This window comes from Gaeumannomyces tritici, assembly GCF_000145635.1.
Source record: "Gaeumannomyces tritici R3-111a-1 unplaced genomic scaffold supercont2.15, whole genome shotgun sequence".
NCBI classification, from domain to species: domain Eukaryota; kingdom Fungi; phylum Ascomycota; class Sordariomycetes; order Magnaporthales; family Magnaporthaceae; genus Gaeumannomyces; species Gaeumannomyces tritici.
In genome coordinates this window covers 77188-105116 of record NW_008804559.1, presented here as the reverse complement: position 1 = coordinate 105116, position 27929 = coordinate 77188, and the positions used below count along the sequence as shown (strand labels likewise).

The following is a 27929-nucleotide window of genomic DNA, read 5'->3' as shown; positions in this document are numbered from 1 at the left end:
GCCAGTTGCAGCGGCGTTGTGCTCCCGTAGCCATCCTCCGCGTCCTTATGGGCGCCCGCCTGCACGAGCAGCCTCGCGACGGCCTCGTGCCCGTTTTCCGCGGCCAGTTGCAGCGGCGTTGTGCTCCCGTAGCCATCCTCCGCGTCCTTATCGGCGCCCGCCTGCACGAGCAGCCTCGCGACGGCCTCGTGCCCGGCCTTTGCGGCACGGTGCAGCGGCGTCCACCCGTCGCCATCCTTGGCGTCCTTGTCGGCGCCCCTGTCGAGCAGCAGCCGCGCGACGGCGTCGTGCCCATTTTCGGCAGCCCACTGGAGCGGCGTCGAACCATCTTCATCTTTTACATTTATGTTAATTACCCCCCTCCTTAGTATTTTGAGAAGCTGTCCGTATATAACTGGTTCCTCCTTTGGGATGCTCCTGATATGATGAAACCAATACAATTTCGCATAAGGGAAGAAGTTGAACTGATTTGTGTAGTGCGGACTGGAACGCTTGCTTTCGTTCCTGAGAAGAGGGCCTATATTGTATTCGGATTGCTTGTGGGATTCTAGAAGCCGCAATGCAAGCTCCTGAACACGAACTGAGGCTGAGGTGCCCACAGCGGACTGAATGATCTTGCGTGGTACTGTCGCGGCCATTACTTGCGGAGCCACCGAAGTGGATAACTGGTTGTCGAAAACCCCGTAGTTGAGGTAGGTGACAACAATGTGTCCCATTGTTGCCATTGCACTGCCGAGGGTAAACATGCCGCCGGACGAGCTTCCGAGCCCGCCAAGCAGGAACTGTTTGACGCTGTGATGCACCAATCGCACCGTGAAGTCCTCCTCATCGACAGTGACAAGGCTTCCGCAGCAGGCCAGCGCTGAATAGACGTCGTTGAGAAGCTGGGCCGGATTCCAATCCGTATTCCCCGGGTTCACACTCAGGGCTTCCCGTAGTTCGTCTGTTGTGAGGGGATGGCGAGCGGCGATGACAAGCTTGAGTGTCTTTTGTTGGTAGTCCTTCCCAAGCGATTCCGATTTCTGTAGAATGCGAGAAAATGTGCTTGGAAGATCTTTTGATAGGTCGGCCAAGGCTTGTCGAATCGCTTCGTCTGTCTTTGCGCTGCACAGAGACTCGATCTGAAGCGCAACCCAGAGGAACATTCCATGGGCACCCCGCACCAGAGCATCCTGGATCTCTAGGATAAGGCCTGGTTCCCCCATTTTCAGCTCCCCAGACACTATGCGCCTTTTCAATTCTGCATTGATGAATTGCCCGATGTCGGGATTGTCGCCGGGAATTTGCAAGACGCTGGGCCTAGCAAAAGCCTCTGTGCGTAGTCGTGAGGCGGTGTCGGGCTCAACTCTGAACGAAATACACACCAGAAGGGAAGATTCTTCTTGAAGTTGCCACAATGCACGAATCAAGCTCTGCCTCTGATCATTGTCGCATTCATCCAGTCCATCAACGACGACGTAGGCTCTTGTTGGCAGGGCCCTCAGGAGTAAATTCGTCACTCCATCAAGGTCCATTGTCGGAGTTATCGCGTCGATTAAGCATTCGAGCCCTGCAGGGCCAGGAGGTGGGCCTAGCAGCTGCCGAGCCAGGCAGCCCATTATCGTGCGTGCCTGTAAACTCTCGGAGTTGTCATGTCGGCAAAAATAGTACGCGACCGGGAGCGGTTCTTTTTGAACATGGAGGTTGAGATCATCGACCATGTTGGCCAACAGGACGGACTTGCCGGACCCCAGTTTGCCAGTACATACAAGTGTACAGGAACTGGGCTGGACTTTCCAATTTTGGTATTCGTGCGCTCGATCGAGAAGGGTGGTATATCCGGCCTTTCGTGTCTCCTTCCAGGCCTTCTGGTAGTTGTATGTCGCGCAAGCGTTGAGAATGCGGGTGTAGGCCTTGAACTTTTTGCGATGGGTTTCCGATTTCGAAAACTGGAGGAGAGTTCTGGTCCGGGAGCTCTGCTCTGCAACATCCTTCGCCATGAGAGCATTCACCTCCTCTTTAATCAGCGACGCCCATGAATCGGTATCTGACTGGTAGGTCTTCAAATCCGAATCGCTGATGAAAGACATAAGCTGTCCGAGTGTCGACTTTTGTATTAATTTTAGGTGCTGATGGCAGAGACGGACGACCACGATGAAGTATTCGCAGAGGTATGATTGTAGCCTTTCGGATCGTGGGTAGAGTAGTGCCATCATTTGGTAGCGGGGAGAAGACCGTCCGATGGCCATAAAAAGATCCGACAGCTTCTCGAAGTAGGAATGGAAGTTCACCACCAACTACGAAATGTTAGAATAAGAGAGAACGCATAGGGCTGAGGAGGTGAGTGGCTTACCAGTAATGTCATCCTCACGAGTGACCAGACGCCGCAGGCAATGATGTTCTGAGAACCGCCGACCACGGTATCCCCAAGAGCGGCGAACGGTTGGATGGTCTCTAGGATATTGGAGAAGCGAGGCCCGAAACATCGGCCACGGTACCCCCTTCCGGCAGCGCGACGGTCAACCTCGGCCGTCAATCGCATAATATCGCCAGCATCTGGCGGTGATGCCAGCGCTTGGGACTTGCAGGAATTGCAGGTCGCTTTCTGCTCGTCGGACAGGGTGGCCTCGAACTTTGAGATTTCTTGCGCCAGCCGAATCTCGGGCTTCAGCCGCGCGGCCTTTGCCAATGCAAAAGACATGATGATGGTCTGGGTGAAACCCTTGCCGTAGGTTAGGAGATGTACGTCAAACGAAAACAGCAGAGCTGTATGATGTGCTTTCCTTTATTATTTAAGCAGCCTTGTGCGTGATCGTAGAAGGTGATCGAGGGGAAAAGGGGAAAGCAGAACATCGCCGGGAGGGGTTATCTCGTGCGGCTGAGGGCAAATTGGGCGTCTATCTAGGTCCTATCAGCTAGCACGGAGATTAAGCCGCGGGCGCGTAGGCCGTTTGGCTGCACCTTTTGGCCAAACGGGTGATGGCTCTGCTCCCCGCACCCGCAGTCGGTCGCACTTTTCACTTTAGCTCAACTCGCCCTGCTAGCCAAGCCATTCAGAACGCCGCTCCCTGCAGTTCGATCATCCTTGGCATATATCGCAAAGAAATCGAAAACCTGGTTGCTTACGGTTTTCGTCTGTTGCGGCCAAACCAATCGAGCCTTTTTTTGCTTGGTATCTTTTTTTTAATAGTTAGTTAACTAGTTAACTAGTTATGCTGTTTTCCATAATATGTTCACATGCCTGATGGCGTCTCTTTGCAAAAAGCGGAAATCTATCGGCGCAACCTTATCCGATAGCGAAGGCAGATCGAACTCCCCATCAAGCAAGAGTCGCCGGATCTCTCGCCCGATGCGTTCTCGCCCCTAATGGACCCGAGCCAGTGCCCCGATTGCATCGGCGACGGCCGGCTTTCGGCGGAGGAACGGATGATCAAGTCCCGCCGTCCGGCTATCCGAAACGACCACTTTGATGACCAGCACCTTTCTTATCCTTCGCGTCGACCTCGACCTGGCCCGAAAGGCCGAGAGAAGACAAATAATGACCATTCGTACCAAACGCGAGATAAGAAAAGGAGTTTGCTGCATGGGAACACAGCATGGGAAAGCAGCAGTGTGTGCCGGGCCGCTCCTGCCAGGCCGACGTCTGCGAGCCGGCGCGCGCCCTCGGCACGACCTGGGAGATCGGCCACATCACGCCGGGGGCCTACGCGCTCGACTGCTGGCGCATCTTTTATCGCGACCGGCTGCTAGGCCGCATCGGGCGCGAGCGTGGCGCGACGGAAACGGCGGGCCACGACTGTTACGAAATGCAGCCCGAGTGGATGCGTATGTTACCGGCGGATAAGAAGCTGCGCGGTTACCTGAGGTGGCGATGGATGCGCGAGTGTTGGGACTGGGATGCCGAGACCGGAAATCGTGTGGTATTGGAGGAGCCGTTAAGGCGGGCCGTGGACGAGGGACGCGTGGCGTACGACGCCGCGGGCCGGCCGCACATCGTCGAAGGGCCCCTCCTCCTTTCCCTGTGCCGCACTCGGCAGGGTGAGGAGGGACGTTTTCTTTTCTTTCCTAATCTTTATTTCATCCTCTTCGCGCGCTTTCCAAAGTTAACGTTTCGTATTCTTTATTTTCCCTCCTTTTCCGCTTGTGAGGACGTCACTTTCAGGTGTAGCCTATCCGCCCGTTCTGTGGGCTGCGTCTTTTCTGTCTATCATTTAATATGCCGGCGGAAGACGACGAAAGATGATGACTGCCAGCCGAACGGCTTTCGGCGCTTTTGGATCGCAGGACCTGGGCATCGAGAGCGTGACGGAGGCGGACCGGTAGGCAGGGACGGCGATCCCAAAGGTCGACGTCGCTTCGGAGGCTGGGACGAGGCGTGATGGACGCTGCGGTCCGGCGTAGTCACACGCCGAGATCTGGTCGGCGTCAGCAGATCGAGCAGGGCGGCCACAGGAGGGCGTGGGGCGGATCGATGCCTACCTTCGGTAGGTGGGGTCTGCGGACATGCGGGTCAACCCTTTGTGCGGCGGGGTGGAGGGTGTGCCTTCCGTCTCCCCGTCATCTGCTTACCGAGATAGCTGGGTAGCGAGGTTGCCGTGCGCGTTAGAGCCACCAGGGAGTGTGCTTTGGACGACTTTTGTCCAGCTGCACCAGAGCAGAAGCTATGATACTTTACCGGCGCATAGACGCACTGGTCAGCCGACGCACCTTGCCGCAGTGAGATCCACAGCAATCTGCTCGCCTCATCGCCCACTAAGGAATTCATCGTTGTTAGGACCACAGGGAAATAATGTCCAGCACCCCCGTAGTCCGCTACGCGGCGAGGAAGGGACTTTCTGGCCGTTAGATCGGGATCCGATTTGAACAGGGCCCTTCCTGGTAACGCCAAGATTATCGACTGCGTTTGACGTCCTGATTGTGCTTGTACCCACGAGTACCGGTGATGTCGATTGCGTCGGTCGTACGTGCTTGGCGTCGAGGTCCGTGAGGTAAGACCAGGGCGCGGCGTCGAGCGGGTGTGCGGTCGCATCGGCCAGGGGCGTAGGGCAGCCGGTTGGTGATCAGTCGACGGCTTCGGCGTGCTAGGACAGCATCGAAGCCGGGAGCCAGGAGATCCGGGCTGGCAAGGCGGGGCGTATGCGGGAGTGTGGGACGACACAGCTGCGTTTGATGGCAGGGCTTTACCTACCAATCGTTGCCTCACGCGCTGCTTCGTAGCTCGGAGCTGATGGACGGCGCCAGAGGTGCAGCAGGTTTAGAGCGTGGTGACCAGTGGCAGTTTGGCTCGCAATCCACTAGGTTTACGCCGGCTTCCTCGTTTGTAATTGGAGCGTAGTCCGGCGAGCCTTATCCGTTTGCAGGGTAGAGACAATTGCGCCACGATGCTGGCGGAGAAATGTCGACTAGCAGATCTACGAGCTAAGAACCACAGAATCTGCCAGTCGGAACCATTGTATTTACCGCAGCCAGTCTGTATGCCGCCTTCTGCTAATCTCTTTTCCACGAAGTTAACAAACGTAGGGAATCCTGCGTGTCAGGGTGGTTCGGACCAAGGACGCGGCTCCGTAACCGGGCACAGTCGTCCATTAACGCCAATGCCTCATCGTACCGGCCCAGGCTATTCCACGTAAAAGCTAAGCCATACATGCTTTGGATCGTATGGGGATGTTTGTCGCCGAGCACATCCCGCCGCAGCGCCAGCGCTTCCATATTTATTTTTTCTGCTTCGTCATACCTCCTTTGATTGTGGTATGTCGTTGCGAGGTCCGCCATGCTCCGGATCGTATCGGGATGTTTGTCGCCGAGCACATCCCGCCGCAGCGCCAGCACTTCCACTTGCATTTTTTCTACCTCGTCGTACCTCCCTTGACAGCCGTATGTCGTTGCGAGGTCCGCCATGCTCCCGATCGTATCGGGATGCTTGTCGCCGAGCACGTCGCGTCGCAATGCCAGCACTTCCACTTCCATTTTTTCTGCCTCGTCGTACCTCCCTTGACTGTGGTATGTCGTTGCGAGGTCCGCCATGCTCCCGATCGTATCGGGATGCTTGTCGCCGAGCACGTCGCGCCGCAGTGCCAGCACCTCCACCGATATCTTTTTTGCCTCGTCGTACCTCCCTTGATCTTCGTATGTCGTTGCGAGGTCTGCCATGCTCCCGATCGTATCGGGATGCTTGTCGCCGAGCACGTCCCGCCGCAGTGCCAGCACCTCCACCGATATCTTTTCTGCCTCGTCGTATCTCCCTTGACTGTGGTATGTCGTTGCGAGCGACGCCATGCTCCCGATCGTATCGGGATGCTTGTCGCCGAGCACGTCCCGCCGCAGTGCTAGCACCTTTATTTCCATTTTTTCTGCCTCGTCGTACCTCCCTTGACTGTGGTATGTCGTTGCGAGGTCCGCCATGCTCCCGATCGTATCGGGATGTTTGTCGCCGAGCATGTCGCGCTGTAATGCTAGCACCTCCACCCTCATTTTTTCTGCCTCGTCGTACCTCCCTTGACTGTGGTATGTCGTTGCGAGCGACGCCATGCTTTGGATCGTATCGGGATGCCTATCGCCGAGCACCTCTCTCCGAAGTTCGTACGCTTTCTTATCAACTGGCTCCCTGTCTCTCCACCTGCCGCGGTCGTATAAATAGCTCGACACTCGAGTTAACAACGCCGCTGCCTCCTCCTCCCCACATAGTTCCGCCCACTCGCCCGCTCGCTGCGCGTGCACAAGGTATTTTTCTGCTTCCTCCCAAAGCTCCCGCTGTCTTTCCGGAAAAAGATTGTCGGCAATACGGAGCGCTGCTTTCGCAAAAAGCGTTTCGTCCTCTTTCGCTCGCAGGCGGTATCGCGCGGCCTCTTGCACCAATTTGTGCATCTCATACGCACGGCCCCAGTCGGATGCGCGTAGGCTTAAAAAGGAAAACTCCCGAAGGCGCGTGATCGCGTCTATAGCGTCTTCGTCCTCACTGTCGCTCTCGTCTTCGTTATCGCTTAATTGTGCTCGCCGGCTTTCGAAATGTTTTGCCGCCTTCTTCATCATCTGCTCAGGAATATTCTGGTTGTCCAAAAAACGCCAAAATATGCAGAATGTTGTATGCCATTTCATTTTCCTGTCGGATATGCTCGATCGAAATGCCCCACGTCTCCAGGATGCTATTCGATACCTCGCATCTCCGATGAACGTCAGGTTCCGATGCTCGAAGAATCCTCCATCGTCTTTTCCCTCCTTTCAGCTTCGACAGATATTCTTCGATCGGCGTGCGCGTCCGCCGCATGTATGCCGCAGCTTGCGAAATCGCGAGCGGGAGCCAGTCGAGCTCGGCAAGTAACGCTGAGGCGTTGTCCTGTTCCGTGTCGTCGATGGCTCGATTTCTTATTGTTTCAAGCAGTTTCACCGCTTCACCTGCCTCCATGCGCGCCACGTTGATTGTTTGCCCGGCAACAACGAGGCTGCCGGCGATCCTCTCGTCACGGCTCGTCCATAAAACCGTTCCGGTAGGGCTCCGGGGGACGAACTGGTGCAGATTTTTTGGTGCATAATCTGTCGTCGCCCGATGCGGCTGCCTGCTCGCGCCCGGCTTTCTCCAACCCACGCCAAACAATCCGAGGTTGTCGGCGTTGTCGAGGACGAGCACCCAGGAAGGCTCAGCTTCGATACGGTCCCGCACCGCCGCTAGCAGCTCTTCGTCTTGCAGATTCGCCGGCAAGCGCAATTTCTTCGCAATCGATTGGTAGTCCTGCGTAAACGTCGCCTCGTTATCGGCATGCACCCAAAAGACCGAGCAGGGTGCGCTGTTGTACCACCGGCGGTACGCATACTCGAGCGCCACCTGCGTTTTCCTGCTTGCTCGTCAGTCGTTATTCCCAACAAAAGTTTGGATTGAGGCAGCCTCACCCGGACCCACCCAGGCCCCACAGCGCCGCGCTCTGCCACTCGGCCCGCGGCGGGAGCAGCCTCTCGAGCTCTGAGAAGATGCCGCCGCGCTCTACAAGGGCTGTACTGCGCGGAAACGGTATGGTGTGGCACCGCGGGCGCGTAGTAGACTGGTCGCCGAAGTGAAAGTTGATCATATCGCCGGCTGATGCGTGAGCGGGTCCTAGTACTTTGTAAGTCCTGAGCTTCGAGGCAGCTGCATTTGGGACCACTGTGCAGAGGTCTTACCGATGTTTTGAGACTTCCACCGGGCGATGAAGGGCCCCAACTTTATGTTGTCCATGTCGAGGAAGTAGTCGTTCGAAACACCGGAGCGGTCGTATAAACCAGTCCCCTGGAAAATTGCGATCCAATAGTCGTTGTTATTTTCAAGGTCAAGAGGCTTGACTACGGATTGCTCCGCAATATCCTGGCAGTCACACTCGTCCCGACCGCAAATCATGACGGCTTCCCCCTGGTCTGCCGAGCTGGTTTCGCTGGTGCTTTGCCGGCGAGCGCTGGAAGTTCCCTCGGCGTCGTCGTCGTCTTCAGGGATGTCTTCCCTGTACGGTGGCAAAAAGAGGGCAATAAGCTGCATATGTTGTTTGATGTGGTATCTGAGTTCTCTCTGGCTCTCCAGTTGGCTCGGGTCGAGGAAGCCGCTCTTTTCCAGAGAATCGGGATAACCGCCACAGAAGGGGCAGATAGAAAATGTGAAGATGCCTCTGCCCCGACTGGCCGCCTTGAAGGCGTCCAAAGAGTTGCTCGGCATAGATCTATACTCCTCGGTCGTTTTGATTTGATCCTCGAGCTCACTCTCGTGATCGAACTCCCTATGCTCGCCGTCCGGCATATCGAAGTGGTATCTCACAGGTACATGGCTCTGTAGATGCGCCATTAGGCCGTCGAATGTGTCTGGAGAGCTGAATGGAGCTTCGCAGTGCTCTACTGTGCAGAAGTACGGCTCAAAGTCATGCATGACGTGCTGGCTGTTGCCCATGGCATCTTCTATTAGTAATGCAGCCAAGGTTCGATGTTCTTGGGACAGCTGAGCGCTAATAAGACCATGCAGACAGAAACAACTTACGTCCAGCGGCTTATTTCGGCGTCACTAGCCCTAAGCTCAAAACGGCAGTAAGGACACTCAAAGCTGGCGTCGGTGATTTTCGGAGGTGGGGGGAACTCGACACCTCGGATCACGACTGATGTCACGCTTTCGGGCCTTCTTTGGAGCCCTGCGGCGGGAAGGGGGTCTAACTGTGTGATCTCGGTGTCAGACAATATTGTCATCTGATTCACGGCACCCATCTCGTGAGGGCCCTTCGTCGCCTCCGGTGACTGCCCGGGCTGGGCATATCCCTCGGGTGCCGCCGCTGCCGATTTGCTGTCATGTCTTGGTAGTGACACGACGTCGCGAGGTGCCCTGTGTGGCTCAGGCAAGGAGCTCTCCCTGGCCCGTTTTCTCTGATGGTCTCTCAAGTAGTCGAACTTTATCCTCCGCCTCGCAAAAGACTCAGCTATCCTTGTTTTGATAGCCTCGGACGCCTTTTCGAATTGGTTATTGGCTCTGTGCGCCGCAATTCTCTTGAATGCTTCGTAAGCAACCTTTGGGCCATCTTTCTTGAGGTAGACTTCCACACGCTCCTGTCGATGTCTGGCGGCTGTTTGTATGATCCAGAGTGTGTGGCCCTGGAGTCGATCAATTGTATGCTCGATGTGCCTGCGTAGTGTCTCGTTCCTCTGGTCGATCTGGCTACGCCCTGGCGGTCCCCTCGCTTGGCCTTCGGACCCCTCGGAGGAGGAGAGAGAATCAAACGACAGCGAGGACGAGGAGTCCGAGCCCACATCTCTCGGGACGCTGTCGGTTGACGATGTTGTAACTTCCATCGTGGGTTGCCCAAACTCTGCGCAAAAGGGCGGGATATAAGCTTTTATCCTTGAAGGACTTCCTTGGAGTGCAACCAGAGTCGTACCCTTCAAATCGCTCTCCAGCGAATGGAGCAGATTTCTAAAAATGTCGCAGAGATCTGGCACATCCTTGAGCCTTCTGTCGATAGAAGCGCGTCCCTGCCTGTCCACGCCGACCTTGAAGCACCATAACCCGAATTCGGCAGATTGTCGAGAGGCCCAAAAGTTGTCCGACACCCGGGTGGAGTCTCTCTCGCTTTCTCCCTGTTCAGAAAGCCTTCGAAGTTGTGCCCGGCAGCTCAAGGCCAGGCTCCTCAGGTTCGCCGTCGTATTCAGTTCCACCTCCTGTCGCTCCGGGCCCATGGTGAGGTTCGCAGCTTTGCGGTCCCCGTGGCCGAGTTCATTCCTTCCGTCGGAATTCATGTTGATCCGTCGGTTGGCCGGAATCTTTGCTGCTGATAGCAGAAGAGACAGATCTCGGCCGGTGCAGCAAGCTGTCGCCGCTGCCCCTGGAGAAGTGCGTGGTGCTGCGGCTGATACCCCGCCTCGATCAACGCAACTCGACCCCTCCTCTCCCACACCTCACGTGCACTTGTGCTTCTCTTGCCCTATCCTTTTTTTTCCTCAATTGCCCCCTCTTTCCCCTCACTCCGTCCTGACTCCTGAGGGACCGATTCACTCCCTCGCCATTAGCAACATTCATGCTCAGGAGCCTCAGCCATTCCTAACCCCTCTTTCACCCCAGCGCCACCCCCGAGGATGTAGTCCAACCCTCACCTCCCTCAGCATTTCCCATGTGGCAGTTGAAGCTCATCAGTCAAGTCCTTCCAGCATTCGGGGTCCTGGCGAAGGATTACTGCGATCGCCTGGAGCATGAGGATCAAAATGCAAAGCTGAGACGGGATGCACAAGCATGTTACTCAGACCTAGTCAGCATTGGGCAGGCTGTAGCTCAATCCAGTGGTGAATGGAGCTATGGTTTGGAAGAAGAAGAAGAAGACATCAACAGGCTGCTTGATGCGTTGGAGTCCCGCTTGCCAAAGCGGCGGTGGAACCCCTTCGACCTCAGCATGCCTGGGCCAAGCCGGGTGAATTAACCCCACTCGACTACCTATTGACACGATTAAGCCCTTGGATACGAGCGATGAATGACTGACAAAAAATGAAGACGAAAAATGATAGCAGCCGGCCGGAACACTTCCCCCGGTTGAATGCCCTGGCCTCTGCCATCGATTCGGAGGGGATGGGAGGCTGGGGCGATTGTTCCGAGCTGCCGAGTCTACCGCTCGCAGAATGCAGGCTATACCTGGGCTTCTTCAGCAGTAAAGTCCGTCTCTTCCACGAAACAGAGGAGCAAACTCCGGGCAAACGCGACAAGTTCTTGAACCGCGTGAGGCGTGCGACAATACTCCTCCTCAGCGTCTACTACAGGTCTCATTCGCATACAGAAGCCGGGAGCAGCCCCAGCCTTTCCACACATTCTAGCCGCGGTGCCAGAGAGGCAGCCAACAAAGTTTACAGTCTCCTGGAGCGACACTGGAAGTGCAGTTGTCCCAAGCGAACTCCCCAGCGAGACCTCAAGGTGATCCGATCAAGGGAGGTGAGGGTTAGCCTGACAAGATGCTGCCCGATCATCCCGCACACGCAATCATTCGAGGTCCTCTTTCCGGTGTGCAATAGCAGTCCAGGGTGGAAACAGACCAACGTCGAGGTCAAGCATTCCAGGTGAGGCCACACCCACGACTGAACGGCCAACAGATATCTCTGACACGGTGGCGGCGGAAGAACTCGTCGTGACTCCAAATCGGACCGAGAGGCCGTCGAAAAGGACATTTGTTGGCGGCTTAGACGTAGCCATGATGTCCAGGTGGACTTTTTGGCCGAGAACGACCGGTTGTGGCACCTTACGCCAAGACCTATGGACGACACTCAAGACCACCTCCAATCTATGGAAACACTCAACCGGCTGCTAGAGTATGGGGTGACAGGTTCCTTCACTGAGACATATACTCCCAAGGAACAGCTCCTGCTTTGCTACTCCCTGTCCAACTCATTGTTGTGCTTCTACCCGGGCTCTTGGCTGCAGACGGCCTGGAGCAGCAGCAACGTCTACTTTCCGCAGATGATGGGAAATCGCTCTCGCTGGGACCTAAACTTCCCCTACCTGTCTGTGGAACTCGCAAAACTTGACAACATGTCAACACGCCAGCCACACCTCCAAGCACACAAGCACCCAGTCATACTGGCCCTTGGAATCATCTTCCTCGAAATCGTCACTGGTGCCCGGTTTTCGAGATCCGAATTCCCAAATCAGTGTGACCGCTGGAACAGGGACCAATTCGAAGCCCGGAAGCTGCTGCGTAGCCTAGAGGCTCACGACAGGCGAGGTGGTGGAAAAAAACTCACGTCTGGACTCACGGACGCTATCCGCGCCTGTTTGGATCTTGAACCACCACCTAGTTTGCTAACACCCAAGCAGCTTTCCGAGGAGGGGCCAATCCGACAGTATATACTTTCCTATATAGTTTATCCATTGGAGCGAGAGCTCGTATATGGTTATAATGTACTGCCCGAAGTCACCGATCCCCAGGTTCCCCCAGACAACAGACGCAGACTGCAGATAGCCACTGGTCAAAAGCGGACAAGTCCCCAGCCATCATCACCGACCAAACATGTTTCTGGCTCAAAGATCAATGGTAGAGATAGACTACCTACATCCGCCGACGAATTTATACACTAACCTTATCTGTTGATGGAAAGAAGGACGGCCTGGACCCACCGATCGCAGACAACACGATCTGAATGCTCAATTCTTCGATGGCTTTGACGAGCCCGATGCAGGCAAGTATGTGCTAGTCCTGTTAGTCTCTCTCTTCTGTCTGATCTTAGCAAGGTGAATGCATGTCTGACTGACATCCACCATTCTCGACAGGTGTATCTTATACGAGAAACGGAAAGGCCAATTCGAAGAGGTCAGAAAACTCTTCTTCGACAGAGTCGGCGAAAATCCTCAGGACACCACGCCTGTGAAGATCGCCGTGTTGGACACCGGTATAGATCTCGACCATGACGACATATTCGCCGTGGAAGAGCGGATCAAAAAGAAATACAACTGGGCGGATACAGGTCTCCCCGGCGATGTGACAGATCATGACGGACACGGAACATTCGTCGCAAACTTACTTCTCCAGTATGCGCCCAACGCCGAGCTTTACGTGGGAAAGGTCGCTGGTGGCTTGAAGCCACCGTCTCAGTGTCTGCTCGCGAAGGTGTCTAGTGTCCCTCCCGCCAGGTTCCAATATATGGACAGGATTTCAGCTAACTGGCACCAACAGGCCCTTGAACACGCTGTCGAGGAGTGGGAGGTCGATATCGTCTCCATATCGATTGGCTATCCAAATGCTGAAGAAGGGAAATGCGAGCCTGGGACCTGCGAAAAGCCGGAGGACTGCAAGATACTCAAGAACGTCATCTTTGTGAACAGCAAACGCGTCCTCATATTTGCCGCGGCATCGAACGACGGCGCCAACCAGGGGCTGGCGTATCCCGCCTCCGACTACAAAGTCATCGGCATACACTCAACCTCAGGCTATGGGGAAAAATCCAAATTCAGTCCCGCTGCGGAAACTAGTCCGGCTATCGCCACGCTAGGCGAGGCAGTCGAGTCGACGTGGCCTAGCCACTTTTTTACCGACCCGGACGTGCCGAGGGTCAAGCACAAATCCGGCACATCATTTGCGACACCCATCGCGGTCGGTATGGCAGCCAACCTCATTCGGTATGCCCGGGTTCATCTGGGCAGCGAGACGGCCCAGAAGATGAAGGACAAAGATAAGATGAAGAGTGTACTTGAAAGCATCGCGCAGGAGAGTAGGAAATCCAAGAAGCCGGATCCGGACGGCTACGTCAATGTCCACTTCAGCACGCATCCCCATAATTTTTTTGGCCAGGGCGAGGATGAGGTGCACAGGAAACTCAAGGAATTACTCTCTCAATGATAGACCACTGGGCCAGGGATGATAAGGGAGCAGGAAATCGTACTTTGTTTAGTTCTCAGTTTGTGCGCATTCCACGCCTGAAGAGATATTTTGCGCAGTACCAAACCTAAATTGGGAATTGTGTGGCAGTTCTCTTCTACCAGGCATTTTGCAAGATGTGGCCCCTCACTCCACCTGCCCGGAGCCTTCCCGCTCAGCAACCTCCTTGGCGAATGCGCAGACTACCTCGTAATCGCCCTCGGTCACCTCGATATTGCCGTACCCTTCGTCCTCGGGGTCCTCCGTCTTCGAGACGGAAAATACGGATCCATCTCCGACATCCCCCTTCGTTTCGTTCCCCAGGAAGGCACCACGCTTGTAGTCTCCCTGCTTGCGGATCTCGCCCGTCTTCTCATGTGCATAGACCCTCTGGACCCTGAAGGCAAGAACAAAGGGCTCGCTGCCGCCCCAAGCCACTCCCGTGCTTCTATCCCTGCTCAGGTCGGCATTCATCTCCACCGCCGCCGCCACGCCGCCGCTCGGGAGCGTGGGGTCGACCCCACCCTTGAGGTGGCCGCCGCGGCTGTGAGACGTACGTGACTCGGCGCTGGCGCCGTGGACGGTCTTGAGGCCCGTGATGACGTAGACCGGCTTTTTGGAGCGAGAAAGCTCCAGGTATCGCCTCACACGTGGTGCATCGAGGCACTGTTGCAGGTAATCCTCGTCAGGGAAGAACTGGTTCGTTACGAGTCGCTCGTACGAATGAAGCGCCTCAGCGCTAGGTCACTTGTGTCAGTAGCTTCGCGATAACCTCCCTGGAGTTCGAGTCTTGGCCCATCTTCAGGACAACAATGGTCGTGCCCCCAAAGAATGCCAAGGGATGGTATGCGCCTGCGGGGTTGCGTACTTGTTGCCCCAACCGACACCGCCACCGAACTTCAGGACGTCCAGGAATCTCGTCAGGATGGTGAACCGGCCTTGCCGAAGCTCAGCATGCGAGATGACTACGTCCGTCTTCTCGATTGGGATGGTAGACAGCGGCACGACTGTTGCCAGCGGTGTCTCTGGGTTCTTGATCGACCTGAGGACATTACCAATCTTAATCGGCCCTTCAGCAGGAATGTCCCATGTAGGCGCGTAGAAGTAGAACCGAGTGCGGTTCGCCATGTCTCTTGACGACCAACAAAGTGGTGGTCAGGAGAAAAAGAGATCACGAGAAGAGATGTAGAGGATCGAGGACCGAGGGGAACGCAGGACACGAAATGAAGGGACAGCCGCTTTCTTGTTGTTGAAAGCAGGTGTATGGATGAGAAGTAGTGCTTGTTATTACGTGTGTACTCCCTTTTTAACGCTGCGAGGGTGGCGGCCTCGCATACCCAACGGCCGTCTTCCCCCGTGTCTCCTTAGTAATTCTCGTACTTAGGTGGCGCTGCCACCGTCTTTTGGTGCCCTTTCAGTACTTTTGATCCCACGTGAAGTTACGTACATCCGCGCTCGGTGCAATCTGGCCAGGTTGGAAGAGCTGCACGCATCAGAGCAGGCACAACGACATCTGCAATGCGCACTCTTGCCCGCCACCATCACTCCCAAGCGATCGAGCCTGGCCACAACCCCTCCTTAGCGAGCCTGACCTGTACTGTGATTTTCACGAGATCGTTCCCAGCTCAGCCTTCCACTTTTTTTTTCTGCGTGCACACCGCCAAAAAAATATCCAGACATTTTCAACGACAGCTCCACCAAACCACATCCAAATTCACCAGGATGAAATGCATTTTACTCGCATTTCATGGCCATTAACGCCATATTTTTATTTTATTCTTCACTAATTGGTAAAAAAAGAAAAATGATCAATTAGGTGCGGTGGGTGCGGCGCCGATTTTGGATGGCAGGGGTAGCTAGGTACTTCTAGCGCTAGGAACATGCGTGGTCGGGGAGCACGGTTGATTTGACGAGGTGTCATAGCGCGGCGGGCGGCCTCCACTGCCACGAGCTGTTACGTGACTACATGCCACGCACAACAACGCCATGCCTGCCGCTTCCACGATGTCTCTTGGGATCCGTTCTTCCACCCGGGGCCGGGCTTTGACGGTTCCAACGTGCTGGCGGTAATTGCGCGACGCAGTTGTCTCTTTGATTCCAATCGACCTCTGCCAGCGGCCAGAGTCCAAACGCGACTACAAAACCCTCCTCAGCGCATTTCTTCCCAAACAGGCCGCCGAACCTTTCTGCAAGCTGAGTGACTCATCAGAAGCAGGAGGTTGGAGCGGCCACTTGCTTTCTTCACGCGACCAAGTGTGGGGCAGAGCTTGGTGGGTTACCAAAGACGTGAATAAGTGGGACTTACCCCTCCATGGCCATTTCAGCCCTCCTCCATGCCCCTCCATGCCGATCTTCCCATTGTTCACGGACGAAGGGAACATTCGATTTCATCCTACGTCCGGGGGAAGGCAATGTCGGTCCAAGGAGCAGGCGATGGCCGCATCGTAGATTCCCTTCTCGGCACGTCACAGAAGATATTTGAATTTGCAGCGAAAATGTTACTGCCTGCTTCAGGCGAGCCATCCCAAGCAGGTCCAATGCTGTTGGATTACCGCCCGGGTCCATCGCTTAACGTTTCCTAAGCCTGTTTAAGGGGCAGGCCAAAAGGAATATGGGATGTTATCCCTGGACTGGACTACCTCGCCCTCGCGACTGATATTATCGGAAATCAGGTCGGCGGGAGCACTTTTTGGCACATCTACGCAAATTTGTTGGCCGGTCTGTACTACGGACAGCTGGGTCGGGTGCTGGAAAGCTACTCGCACATCCTGGCTGCCTCGATGAAGGTGCAGCAGCTTATGAGAGGGTAAGTCACGGGCGTCATGGTCTGTCTACAAGGTCGCCTACCCCACGTCTTGTGCTAACACTTGTATTTTTGCCCTCAGCGAATTCGGCCGCCTGATCGATGGTCACACGAAGGTTGTCCCCCAGAACTCGGCCGCCGACACGCGGTTCTTTTTTCTGTTTTGGTCCTGCATGCAGTTGGAGAGCGATATCATCGCCGAACTGCATCTCCCACAGTCGGGAATTTCGACGTACGAGGAGAATTTCCCGCTCCCTCCACTCAGCGGCGCCATGGCAAACGGTATCGACGAGCGTGTAGCCAAAAGCTACCTCGGCCAACTGTACCTGCGAAAGCAGCTAAATAAGGCGCACACGCTGCTTTACGGCGACCGCATCGAACGTTCGCACTACCGCGGCATGCTCGATATGATCCAGCAGCTGTCAGACATGATCGATCCCAACCTCTGGGTTGCGCCCGTATTTAAATTCGATCCCGAGACCGACCCGCCGGCCACCGAGATCCTCGTGCGCGGTTACGGGCCAAGTTTTGGGGTGCTACCAACATTATCTGCAGGCCCATCATCAAGTCCATCCTGAACTCCAAGTTCAAGGAGCAGCTCAGTGACAACCCAGAGGAAATAGACTGGACGGACCCCATCAACGAGGTTGTTGATCCCAACGACCCTATCATCCTTAATTATGCCAAAAAGGGTATCCGGGCTCTCATCGAAAGTACCAAGGCCTTCCACGGCCTGAAGGAGCGGCGCTTCATCATCACCAATGTGTTTGGCACTGCTCACGCGTAAGTACAGCTGCGGTGTAGGCATCCTATCTAATCGGATGCTCTGCTAACACTTTGGGGTCTTTTGTAGTCAATGGGGCAACATGATCACTCTCGCTGCCGTCTACCAGGACGAACACCTCCGCGGCTTTATCAACCCTGTCGAGCTCAGCATTCTCTTCGAGCGAACCATCAACTTCCTCAGGACTGTCGCGCACCGGGCGAGCGCCCTGACAATCGGCCTGGGCCTCCTCATAGGCCTCAGGGACAAGCTTTGTCTGCCGCCCCCCGTCATGCCACCCGCCGCAAACACCAGCTTCTCAAGTACGACTAGCAATCACCCGACAACCCACGAACCGAGATGACACTGCCTGTCCCACGAGGCCGCCGGTTGCCGAGCAGAGAAAACCTCGAGCCCGAGCACCCCGCTTCAGGAGACGCCGGTGTCTTATGGAAGCCACTATCCCCCTTATTACAGTGGGCGGCAGCAACTCTGAAGCGGCCCGGTACCCTGGCTCAAACTTAGGCGGAACGTTTTGGGGCACATGTCGGCAGCAGACGCCTAGGAGGCTGACAAGGGATCGAATGAACGAGATCTGGAGCGTCCCCTTTATAATTAGCGACGAAAATTCCAAAGGGGACTATGCACACACCTTTCTGTTAACGCAGGGGTGTTCGGGGTTTGCTCATTTTTATACGCGAGCCCCCAGCAACGCTGTCGAAATCCTAACGATCATTAGCCTGCATGTCGCAAATGTGATGTGCAGACCCCTTACCTTTAGTAAGGCGGACAGTCTGGCGACTGCATCTCGACCGCCCATCTCTTCCACCCGGCCAGCCTTCATCCTGTTTGCAACAAGTCGCTTGACGACTTGAACGTACTTTGGCGCACTCGATGCCATGTCCTCGTTAGTAATCTCCGGGTTTTTCAGTTGAGCGACGACCACATCAAGCCACCGCTCAATGCCAGACCATTGAAGGACGTGGCCGCCGAGGGCAAATGTTTGTACTCCTTGTATCCTGAAGACGAAGTGGATCGTGCCAGAGGGGAAAAACACCGTATGCCCCGGTGAGAGAATAACGTATCTCCAATCACCCCCGGTATAGCCATGCGGATTGGCTATCCATTCATCTTCTTCCTGCTGATTTGGGCACGACATCCATCCAAAGCCAATGTTTCCTTCTTGGACCGTAATCCAGGTTGAATAGCCGTGACTATCCATATGCGGCGCCGTGTTATGTCCTCCTTCAGATAGGAGTGCCCATTCTACGACGTTGCGCCACGTGTTCCAATCTTCTCCAGACGCTGCTATTCTTTGAGCGTCGTTGCCCATCAGAATGGCATCGCGGATTCGGAGGAGAAGTTGGCAGTTGCCGCCTTCCAAAAAAGACGGTAGGGTCAAAGGCAATGAACCCTGCAGATCTAGAAGGTTCCAGGGGTCGCTTGTTGACCGCTGGCTGAGGAACCGGTTTCGGACTTGCAAAAGCGTTTTACGCTCCGAAGACTCCTTGAGCGAACTGCGAGAGGGCACCTGAACGGACACAGTCCGATCGAGGCCAAGGTCTTCCATGTGATGGAAGAACTGTAAAATTGGGCGGTCCTTCCCCTTCCACTGGAATCGCTGCTGGCCTTGCGTGAAGATAGGCATATCGACCGATCCAAGCTCGGCACGTTGGGCTGCTTCCTCTCCGCTTAGGAAGTATGCTTCTTTGTCCGTGGGCGGCCTGCTTTTGGACAGGATCTGGGAAACCAATGCGTCCGTTTGGCTCCCCCAGGAATTGGGCTCATGTTCCGTTGATTCCATGTCCCTAAGCACTCGCCAGCGATAGGCTTCGTCGCAAATTGAATCACGTTTTGGCCGGCCGTTTAGGCTCGCCGTGGCCGGCAGATAACTATGGCCCGACGCATCTTGATCACCAGACCGCAGCCGTTTTAGAGGGGTAGTGCCGATGAGTTCGGAAAGCGAGGCACGCCGGCGCCGGTGAGTGTCGCTTGTATCAGGGCCGGCCGTCTGGAGCTCCTTTTCCGCCTTTGGAGATGACCTGAAGGACTCCGTGCTGGTGACTGCTTCTGTGTACTTTTTGAGATGTGTATGACACATGTCCTGAAAAGGAACGCCGACCAACATGAATGTAGGCATCTGCCCAGTTGCGATGCCGTCCATCTTGTCCAAAAACGCTAGTAGCGTTGATGATATTTTGGGTGGACAGCATCGCTCCTGCAAACGCGCAGTGCTGAGCGGCTGACGGAATGGTTTGAACCTTCTCGGCGGTGCTTTGTGGTAGCTTGGCTTGCCGCTCCGTGCTCGGAGTCGTGCTGCAGCTTGTTGGCGGTCCGCGTTTTGAGCATTTTTTGCCGCTGCTCTGCCATACGACTTGTTGGCGCTAGCTCGTGAGCGAAGGATCTGACGGGATGGTTGTCGTTCGGGGTGCAGGCGATCGTCGGCGTCGCTATCGCCGGATGAGCTTATGTCCGCCAAATCCCGTGCGGCATCCCCGGATAGGACTCCGGCAACGGCAGAGGCGGCGAGAGGAGGGGACTTTGGCGGTGAGCTCAAAGGTGTTGTCGACTGGGAGCGACCCAGAGAAGAGGAACGGGCGGCGCCGGCATGACGCTCTGTAAAGCTAGCGTTCTCACCGCTCTCGTTGGCAGCGGATGGCCTGTTTGGTTCCTCATGTGCAAGGACAGCATCGAGGACCTGTTCGACAAAACGGCCGAAGTTCGAATCCCCCGGGCTGGCGCCGTGCGGGGGATTAAGCCCCGGCACGCCGACGCTGCAAGCATCATTGGGTCCCGGGCGTCCAGTGATATCGGCACCGAACCTGGCTGCCGCTTCAATGGTATCGGCGGGCAACGAGACAGCAAATTCCTTTCGCACCATGAGCCCAAATTTGTCGAGGCCAAAACCGGGAGGCAAGTCGGCAGCAGCCAGTTTCCTGTACGGAAGAGAGTCTTTGCCCTTCTCGAATGAATCTCGGTGCGACCAGGCCTTTAGATTCACTAGATCGGCCTGATCGATCGGGTTGACCACTTCGCGCGGTCGACGCAGTCCCCGCCCGGTGGCCAAATGCCGCCGCAGCATCAACCTGTTCAGCTTCGTCACAGCCTCGTCCAGATCAGGAACCTCCCGCGCTGCGGCGCCGATAACTTCGCAATATCTCACCCCCTTAGAAGCCAACTGGTAGTGCTGAACAAAACCTGCGCCCCAATATCGGTCTACCGTTTTCAGAGGACCGATACATCTGGACTTGACATCTGATCCGCCTCGCGCCACGTCGGCAAATCTCTCCCACTTGGCCGCATCCTCTCTGGTTTTGATCGGCAACCCCTGCCCTTCTCCTCTCTTCTCCTTCCATTCTTTGTATCCGACACACTCGTCCACTATGATATGCTCATAAGCAGCGACCAGGAGCTGCACCTCGGTATGCCGCTCGAGCACGTCGTCTCGGGTCTGCGCGCAGAGTTCATATTTTTCCGTGTCGGTTTCGCAAAGGCGGATCTGTGTACGGAAATGGTTGATTTGCCGGGCTTGGTCGAGGCTTAATACGAGGAGGTCATCGCCGAGATCGCCGGCGGGAATTTTATCAACAAGAGCCATGTTGCGCCGGGTCACGTTTCATCCAGTCATGGCCGTGAGGAAAGAAGACGATGATGAAGATGATGTAGTCGGCGGTGCACATCAACAGCGGCACTTGAGGGCTGAGGACCGCCAGATGTGGAGCTTGGGGGTGGGGGATTTGTGCCTAAGGCACCCATAAGCCAACCTTTGCCGAAAGGGCTTTTGAAAAATGGGGCGCGGAGAAGGGTGGGGCTCCCGCTCTCCCCCTATTAAAGGCTGACCTGGGGAGTACCCACAGTAACGGGTGGGATTCCACCAGTCAATGTGGATTTCGTAGAATGATTCTCATTGGCTTAATAAATGGCCGCGTGCACCGCCGTTTCTGGCTACAGGAGACGCAAACCGCAAGCGGTTTGCCCAAAAGAGCCTTGAGGAACGAAATTTGGATCTGGCAATTTGGAAGCGCTGGAATTAGATGCCAAAAATCTAAGTTTGCTGCGTTTGCGTGCGTTCGAATGTTACCGTAACGAGGTTAGGATGGCGCATTTTGGTGGCTTAGTCTAGCGTCTGTTCTGAACAGGGTGTACTGGTCACCTGGTACAGGAGACGTAATGAAAAATGTGACGCCAAGATGGACGAAAAAGCAACAAGGGACGTCGAACGGTCAGCATCTACATCAAGATTTTGCGCAGCTCCCCTGTGATTTCCATGTTCAATCTGAAGACATTGTTCTCTAAATTATGGCAGCTTGTCATAGTTGCTTCGCATTATATTATGAAGAGGAGGAGCTGAAGTACATCCACGATATTTCTCGCGGTCTCGTGTTGAAAAGGGCTAAATTTAATATCTACATATCCTAGGACTCCGTTCGGTTCACCGCGGTCTGCTCCAAGTCTGCGTATTTCTTCGGAAGATGGCGGCTGCGATGCGGTCGAGGCCCACTCTCCGACGTCAGAGGCCGGGCTGGGCTGAGAGGGGAGTCGCCAGGACGAGCGGCGGTCGGTGGAGGAGCTGGGACGGACGCGGAGTCTGGGGAATTCTCTGTGTGAGGGAGGTCGTGTCCGGTCTGGGCTATTTCTGGGGGGGTTGCATCACTGTCGGATGGATTCGCTGGTTCGTTGGCAGGGTCCGAAACGCGCGGCCTCTTGGAGGGAGTAGACGGGCCCGCCCGGCCCTCCCAGCGAGTCGATCGCTTGGACGATCGAGTTGGAGTTGGAGTCGATGCGGGCGCGGCCGAGGGAGGTCTTGGCAGGTACGTCAAATCGAGGACGCGAAGGGCCAGACGATTCGTGTGAGCAGTGCGGCCAGCGACCTTCGCGGTGACGCTAAGGAAGGCGCCCGACGGCGGCGTTTTGACCTTCTGCCAGCGCCTGGTGTTTTCCAAGAAGCAAGTCACAGCGAACTGTACCGGAGCGGCCTTTGAAGCGTCATAGACGGACGTTTCGACGGTGAAGTGTCGGGGTCCCGAAGGCTCAGGACAGCTGTCGTCACTAGCGCGGACCGAGCCGATGACGGTCACCATGGGGCACCACTGTTCTGGCAAGTGGCGGCGGTACTCGTCGAAGTCGGCCGCATCTCCTGGGTGCCTGCGTACGTCAGCCGAAGCGAGGTTGCAGCGGGTGGATGGACGTGCCTCATCAAGCTTAATGCCTGGATACTGATTTCCAAATTACCGTCTGCGGAGAGGACGGTCGAAAAGCGGCCGTCGGCATAAAAAAAGATGTTGGGAAGGTATAGGTCTCGTTCGCCTCGCGTCATATAAACGTGGATGCGGGTGCGAATCGGCTCGGCGACAACATCAGGACTATCGAAGTCATCTTCGTCGAAAATGTTAATGTCTGCGCGGATCTCGACGTGATTCGGAGCGTCCCGAATCGAATCGTCCGTAACGGTATCGACAAAATCACGCAAGTGGATAATGCTCGAGAATGTTGGTTGTCGAGACATGTCGAAAGCGCTGAGCGGGGGACGTTTCGTGTCTAACGTTTGTATTGGGAGCATACCATGCGGGTAAAGTGCCTGGTAGGTAAAACAAAAGGATTAAGTCGGGTGAGCAGATTTATCCCCGAATCTAGCGGAGCAAGTGCTCAAGTGAATGAAGTAACACCTAGGCACAGCTATATAAATCAGGTAGGGTGCACGAACGACTAAACTACCGCCCAGGTGACCTGATCACACGAACAGGGGAAAAAGACTAACGAGTGCTAGGACAAAATGATAAACGGACGGACAGGCCAACGTGGTCACGTTCAGCGTTTCAAAACGAAGTGATTGGCTTACGAGGCGAAGTAGTTAAGCTCGCGGGAGAGAGTCCGGTGGCCAGGACCAGGGGCTGGCTGCCGGCCGGCAGACAGGGACAGCGCTTGTCTGTGATGCTCCGTGATGCGAATGGAAAAGCGAGGGAGTGGGCAAGGGGTTAAAGTACGGGGGGAGGAAAGGGTGCAATGGTGCGGTTAATGCGTTTCAAAGGGAGCATAAGCAAGCTAGGTTGGAGGGCCCTTTTCGACGGCCGCAGGTTGGTCTCCTGGTGCGGACAGCATACGCCGCCGACTTGGTCGAATCCGATGTCGACGCTGCAGATCCGCGCAAAGCCGTTGCCTTGAACGAAGTCGGCTAGACGGATCCAACTATGGATGGCACCAACGACGCTGTGGACGGAATCCCGGCTGCCGGGTTTAGTGAGGCCGGCGAGGATGATGCTGAGACCGCTCTGGCTCGAGAGGCCACCGGAAGGCATCTGCTGGAAAGATCGAAAGTCCCCAAAGGCCTGAAGTCGGTGAGGCGTATCTGGGGCGAAGGCAAGGTTGAATATTACCAGTGGGCGAATCGAGGAGTAGGGTTCTGTAACAAACTGGTAACGGCGGCTCGTGAGGTGAGGGACTGGGACGAAGCTGCAGTAAAGTTGAACAGGTTGATTCACAGACGAGCCCAGCAACTCCAACGACGCAACGTCAACGAATCGGTCAACCCTATCGAGCCGGACGACCTGGTAAATCTGAAGGCCTGGTCTCATAAGGATCCATATATTAAGAAAAACGACCGCGGAGGAATCGCTCTGCCTTTCGGGAAGTTAGCCGGTACGGAATTACTGGCGGGGTTCGGTTTCGACAAATTCGGGCTTTTGGTACGGAAGGAACAGCAGCAAGCAGGAAGCGTTCCAGAGGGTGGTGCAGACATGGAGGTCCGCAACCGGCAGAACACGGCACATAGGGGTGACGAACAGGCCGGGGCGGACAAGAACCGCCAGCGGGTCAAAGCTGGAAGACGGAGGAAAGATGCGTCCGCAAAAAAACCGGTTGCTAGGCCGGGGGATTTATTTCGGGCACTCGAGGCCGTGCGGAACGAGAACGGGCAGGGCAGGGCGGAGGTCAGAGGCCCACAAGTTTCTGTCGACGCCAGACTGCCCGAGCCTATCGGACGCTACGACGCGCACAATACGGAGAATATAGCGCGTGCGGAACTCGGTATCCGAACCTCAGCAGACCTATTTCAGGGCGCGCAAATCGGTTTCGAAACGGCGGGGGCGAGCGGTCGGCGAAGGCAGAGGAAAAGGCCAGGTCCTAGCAGCCACGGACCGCGATCGAAACGCGCCAGAATCGTCGACTGCGGGGAGAGAGGTGAGAACGATCGGTTGCCAGACCTTGTCAGCGTTTTGTCCTTTTTGGACGAGGAGTTTGCCGAGAAAGAGCGACTGTCTCACTCCCAGGCATGGTGCACTCCTATTTCTCATGAGAGAAAGGTATCAACCGTCCAGGACTTCTACGAGGCATTCCACGACATGAGGACCTTGCAGATACATACCTGCATGATGTGTTATCGGAAGCATTCCAGGGCGGAGCTGGAGGAATCGATTGGGATCAGTGGGCGTCAAGTCCCATTGAGAAGTGCAATGGCTCACCGTTTAGGTGCCGGCGTTGCTTCCCTGTGGGGGGCAAAATTCCCGGGTGCACAGATTGCGTGAATCACCTGCGGAGAGGGGTTTTGTCCCCGGCGGGCCAGCTACACGTCCGTCTGGGGTGCGAGCATATGTTCCCGGACGAGCTGAAGGGCCTCACGCCGGTGGAGGAGAAGCTCATCGCGCTGAACTCGTCCTACGGTTTCATCACAAAATATAGTGTCCAGGATGGGCACAGACAAGGGGTCACCTATCCGAGACATGTCAAGGGGCACATCACGGTATTCCCCAACAACGTGCGGAAGCTTGTCACCAATGTTCTCCCTCACCCGCTGTTAAAGGTGATGGATGAAATCCACGTCTCCTGGCAGGGGCCCCAAAAACCAGCAGCAAGCGACCTCACGACTCTCTTATCCGTGCGCCGCCGCGTTGTCGAGAGGGCCCTGTTGTGGCTGAAGAGGCACAACCCTTTGTATGCCGGCTCGGTATTGATACGGCAGAAATGGACAGCTGGGGAGCACTGCCGCACGGGGTGCCTTCTCAAATCTACGACCGCCTCGAGCGAAACGAGCCGTCGGGGCGAGAGAAGATACAAACGGCACACATCGTGCCGCCGACAGAGCGGGACCTGGAAGAGCCGGGTGCGGTGGATATACAGGAGTTGTTAGCATCGCTGGAGGGGGATCGGGGCGTCTGTGGAGATGCGGTGGGTGGCGAATCTGCCTCTGCGGATGAGCGAGCCGATGTGCATGGCATTACCGAGGGTCGGGTTCACGAGATCAGCTCGTCAGGCATGTTTGACCTCGACCGTCGACCGGATATCGCAGATGCGGAGAGGCTGCGATATGTCTGCGGGGCTATGGGTGAAGTTGCTTCGTGGGATCAGACACGGGGAAGGACGTGGGCAGGATCGGCTGAGGTGCGCTACGGATGTGCTACCGAGCCGTATATCCTCGTCTCCAGGGGGGACGAGTTTGCCGATTCTTTTGACGCGGGCTTCTTCGCAAGCACGTTCCCCACGTTGTTTCCGTTTGGTAAGGGAGGGCCTCGCCAGGCCGAGGAATGCATCATGCATGGAGATGGGCGCGGACCGACCGGCGTTAAAACGGAGGCTGCTATGCGGGGGCTCGTGCTGTCACGAAACATGAACCTGGAGGCATGGGCTAAGTTGGTACTTCAACGACACGGCGGCCGCTTTGCGACACATCCTGTGTTCGCGTTCCTCGTCTTCAATATGGGCGTCAGGTCAAGAAACGGGCGAGTGAGTCTGGCGAGTCTGAGGAGGAAAGATTTCGCGGAGGCCGAGTGCATTATCCGATCCTTAACGGGTACGAGGATCGAGAGGGCCCAAGCCGAACTGGAGGCTTCCGGGAAAACTACGGACAAGGGCGTCAATCAATTGCTGAGGAGCTTGTCGCTCTACGGCTATCGCCAGCCTATGTCGAGGGAGAGTCGCTTGACCATGCGTCGAAAAATCAAGTCTCCCATAGTTCGGTATGGGATCCCGGCCATCTGGTTCACGCTCAACCCCAATGATATCACGAATCCGATCAAACTCAGGCTCGCCGCATATCGCACTCGCGAAGCAGAGGAGGCCGAGGATTTCTTAGGAGCCCTTGGCGAGCTGTATAAGAGAGTTCGACTCTCGATCTCGGACCCTCTCAGCTCAGCCCTCTTTTTCCATAGGGAGATCTCCATGTTTTTCCAATACTATGTGCGAGTCGGGGAAGACTCGGTGTTTGGGCGCGTCAGCCAGTACTTTGGCGCCGTGGAGACGAACGAGCGTGGCGCGCTGCACCTCCACGGGCTCCTCTGGCTTCAGGGAAACACGCACTTGAGCACCCTCTTGACAGACATTCGGAAGGAGGACCAAGCCGCGTATCGGGAGCGAGTTATGGAGTACGTTGACAGCGTGTTTACAGAGGTTCGTTCGGAAACGAGTCCCCAGAATGACGACAAGGAATAACGAAGTATAGGATCTTGACGAAGAGGCGTTTGCCTCGTTACGGATGGAGAGGTCGGCGACATCGGACATATCCTCGCTTTTCCAGAACAGAGAAGGGTTCGCCGCCGCATTTGAGGAGGAGGCCAATTTCTGTGCCGGCGCCACCCAGATTCACACGCACAGCCCTACGTGCGTGAAGTACTCCATCAAGAGAACGGGAAGGGGTCGGGACCCTTGCCGATTCGGCGCGCCTTGGCAGCTGGTGGAGGAGACGTCCAGCACCTGCGTCAGGGCCGCGCTCATGCGCTTGGCCAGCTCCTTGTCCATCTCGTCGAGCTCGCGCTTGGCCTTGTTATGGCACGGCACCACGAGTGGTGGTTGATAGAGTTGATAACTGATTGGCTGGAGCTTAGATAAGGCAAGATTGACAGCATAAAGATACGGCCCTCGGCAACACCTTTCCCTTCAACCTTTCTTCTCCTCTTTAGCTTAGTATTCACATACATTCCGCGCGCCAAGGGCTGTATTTTTATATTCGAGCGCAAGTCAGCCGTAGCCGTAATGACGGCCCATCCCCATCTCCCTCATTTCGGCATAACCGCATCCAGGGCGTTGTTCTCCTCCTGAGCTCTGGCTTCTTACTCATTTCGGAGGCACGTATCTGCCTTGCCATTGCTTAATGAAAGTGGGCATTGGCCTCCAGGAGGTAGGAATCGTTTTTAAGCGGGAGGTTGCAAGCTGTGACAAGAAGAAGGCTGGACAAATGCGCGGCAGTAGGGTAGTGCTTCGACCACCTAGGCCGAAAAAGGCAGCCTCGAGGGCGGCATACAGCGCGTCCCTGTATGAGCGGCACTGGGAAGAGTGCCTCTGCAGCGCCTGCTTGACCTGGTCGAGGCTTTGGGGAGCAACCGGCGATAGCTCGAGGTGGCCCTTCAGAGCGTGGGCGCTGCGTTCGAGATCGTCCGCATAGCGCATCTCGAAGTCCGACTTGGCATGCGCCTGGATGCGCTGGACAAGGCTTTTGACGCGAGCTGGTGCGGCCTCGTGGGATTCCCGGACGATATTCGCTGCCTCAGGCAGGAAGAGGCTGGGGCGGGGCCCAAGGGGCGAGTCCTGAGGGGGGCGATGGTGTCCGAAGATGTCGTCGGCAGATACGAAG

The 27929-nt window shown here is 55.9% G+C and overlaps 13 protein-coding genes across 16 annotated transcripts; 5 read left to right on the top strand and 8 right to left on the bottom strand.

Annotated features, from left to right (window-relative positions):
* Positions 1-80: 80 nt before the first annotated feature.
* GGTG_13522 (hypothetical protein) lies at positions 81-2991 on the bottom strand (the record flags this gene model as incomplete). The annotated part of the gene is made up of 2 exons (XM_009231432.1): positions 2333-2991; positions 81-2276 (listed from the first exon to the last, which is right to left on the bottom strand). Coding segments are annotated over exons 1-2 (2544 nt in total), but the record flags the coding sequence as incomplete, so codon positions are not given.
* A 214-nt stretch (positions 2992-3205) lies between these two features.
* GGTG_13521 (hypothetical protein) lies at positions 3206-4358 on the top strand (the record flags this gene model as incomplete). Its single annotated transcript, XM_009231431.1, has 3 exons — positions 3206-3475; positions 3547-4017; positions 4264-4358. The coding sequence occupies exons 1-3, from the start codon at positions 3346-3348 to the stop codon at positions 4356-4358; spliced, it is 696 nt and encodes a 231-aa protein (XP_009229695.1). The 5' UTR covers positions 3206-3345.
* A 131-nt stretch (positions 4359-4489) lies between these two features.
* GGTG_13520 (hypothetical protein) lies at positions 4490-5008 on the bottom strand (the record flags this gene model as incomplete). Its single annotated transcript, XM_009231430.1, has 1 exon — positions 4490-5008. One exon carries the CDS (start codon positions 5006-5008, stop codon positions 4490-4492), a length of 519 nt encoding a protein of 172 aa, XP_009229694.1.
* Positions 5009-5365: 357 nt separating this feature from the next.
* On the bottom strand, positions 5366-10292 carry GGTG_13519 (the record flags this gene model as incomplete). Of its 2 annotated transcripts, XM_009231429.1 has the most annotated exons (7): positions 9855-10292; positions 8969-9785; positions 8131-8870; positions 7864-8065; positions 7133-7808; positions 6228-7023; positions 5467-6101 (listed from the first exon to the last, which is right to left on the bottom strand). In XM_009231429.1, the coding sequence occupies exons 1-7, from the start codon at positions 10210-10212 to the stop codon at positions 5467-5469; spliced, it is 4224 nt and encodes a 1407-aa protein (XP_009229693.1). In that variant the 5' UTR covers positions 10213-10292. The 2 variants fall into 2 exon arrangements, with proteins under 2 accessions (XP_009229692.1, XP_009229693.1); XM_009231428.1 differs by having other exon boundaries at positions 5366-7023.
* A 122-nt stretch (positions 10293-10414) lies between these two features.
* Positions 10415-13968, top strand: GGTG_13518 (hypothetical protein). The gene is made up of 6 exons (XM_009231427.1): positions 10415-10877; positions 10958-11514; positions 11575-12485; positions 12550-12634; positions 12722-13058; positions 13125-13968. Exons 1-6 carry the CDS (start codon positions 10584-10586, stop codon positions 13785-13787), a joined length of 2847 nt encoding a protein of 948 aa, XP_009229691.1. The 5' UTR covers positions 10415-10583; the 3' UTR covers positions 13788-13968.
* On the bottom strand, positions 13741-15095 carry GGTG_13517 (hypothetical protein). Its single transcript, XM_009231426.1, has 2 exons — positions 14674-15095; positions 13741-14544 (listed from the first exon to the last, which is right to left on the bottom strand). Exons 1-2 carry the CDS (start codon positions 14931-14933, stop codon positions 13953-13955), a joined length of 852 nt encoding a protein of 283 aa, XP_009229690.1. The 5' UTR covers positions 14934-15095; the 3' UTR covers positions 13741-13952.
* A 769-nt stretch (positions 15096-15864) lies between these two features.
* GGTG_13516 (hypothetical protein) lies at positions 15865-17735 on the top strand (the record flags this gene model as incomplete). Its single annotated transcript, XM_009231425.1, has 5 exons — positions 15865-16218; positions 16405-16611; positions 16691-17114; positions 17177-17391; positions 17462-17735. The coding sequence occupies exons 1-5, from the start codon at positions 16139-16141 to the stop codon at positions 17733-17735; spliced, it is 1200 nt and encodes a 399-aa protein (XP_009229689.1). The 5' UTR covers positions 15865-16138.
* Positions 17282-18941, bottom strand: GGTG_13515 (hypothetical protein; the record flags this gene model as incomplete). Of its 3 annotated transcripts, none has more annotated exons than XM_009231423.1 (3): positions 17282-17978; positions 18024-18096; positions 18147-18941. In XM_009231423.1, the coding sequence occupies 2 exons, from the start codon at positions 18939-18941 to the stop codon at positions 18031-18033; spliced, it is 861 nt and encodes a 286-aa protein (XP_009229687.1). In that variant the 3' UTR covers positions 17282-17978; positions 18024-18030. The 3 variants fall into 3 exon arrangements, with proteins under 3 accessions (XP_009229687.1, XP_009229688.1, XP_009229686.1); XM_009231424.1 differs by having other exon boundaries at positions 17282-17966; XM_009231422.1 differs by having other exon boundaries at positions 17282-18096.
* A 608-nt stretch (positions 18942-19549) lies between these two features.
* GGTG_13514 (hypothetical protein) lies at positions 19550-20753 on the bottom strand (the record flags this gene model as incomplete). The annotated part of the gene is made up of 1 exon (XM_009231421.1): positions 19550-20753. A coding segment is annotated over one exon (1204 nt), but the record flags the coding sequence as incomplete, so codon positions are not given.
* Positions 20754-21762: 1009 nt separating this feature from the next.
* On the bottom strand, positions 21763-22877 carry GGTG_13513 (hypothetical protein; the record flags this gene model as incomplete). Its single annotated transcript, XM_009231420.1, has 2 exons — positions 21763-22508; positions 22604-22877. The coding sequence occupies 2 exons, from the start codon at positions 22875-22877 to the stop codon at positions 21787-21789; spliced, it is 996 nt and encodes a 331-aa protein (XP_009229684.1). The 3' UTR covers positions 21763-21786.
* Positions 22878-23559: 682 nt separating this feature from the next.
* On the top strand, positions 23560-24891 carry GGTG_13512 (hypothetical protein; the record flags this gene model as incomplete). Its single annotated transcript, XM_009231419.1, has 1 exon — positions 23560-24891. One exon carries the CDS (start codon positions 23560-23562, stop codon positions 24889-24891), a length of 1332 nt encoding a protein of 443 aa, XP_009229683.1.
* A 436-nt stretch (positions 24892-25327) lies between these two features.
* Positions 25328-27152, top strand: GGTG_13511 (hypothetical protein; the record flags this gene model as incomplete). Its single annotated transcript, XM_009231418.1, has 2 exons — positions 25328-26749; positions 26802-27152. The coding sequence occupies 2 exons, from the start codon at positions 25328-25330 to the stop codon at positions 27150-27152; spliced, it is 1773 nt and encodes a 590-aa protein (XP_009229682.1).
* Positions 27094-27868, bottom strand: GGTG_13510 (hypothetical protein). The gene has a single exon (XM_009231417.1). It carries the CDS (start codon positions 27743-27745, stop codon positions 27413-27415), a length of 333 nt encoding a protein of 110 aa, XP_009229681.1. The 5' UTR covers positions 27746-27868; the 3' UTR covers positions 27094-27412.
* Positions 27869-27929: the final 61 nt, after the last annotated feature.

Coding starts and splice junctions, on each gene's coding strand:
- GGTG_13518 (XM_009231427.1), top strand. CDS start 10,584: ATGTGGCAGTTGAAGCTCATCAGTCAAGTCCTTCCAGCATTCGGGGTC. Junction 10,878..10,957: donor GCATGCCTGGGCCAAGCCGG/GTGAATTAACCC, acceptor CAAAAAATGAAG/ACGAAAAATGATAGCAGCCG. Junction 12,486..12,549: donor TTCTGGCTCAAAGATCAATG/GTAGAGATAGAC, acceptor GTTGATGGAAAG/AAGGACGGCCTGGACCCACC.
- GGTG_13517 (XM_009231426.1), bottom strand. CDS start 14,933: ATGGCGAACCGCACTCGGTTCTACTTCTACGCGCCTACATGGGACATT. Junction 14,545..14,673: donor GGTGTCGGTTGGGGCAACAA/GTACGCAACCCC, acceptor CAAGTGACCTAG/CGCTGAGGCGCTTCATTCGT.
- GGTG_13510 (XM_009231417.1), bottom strand. CDS start 27,745: ATGCGCTATGCGGACGATCTCGAACGCAGCGCCCACGCTCTGAAGGGC.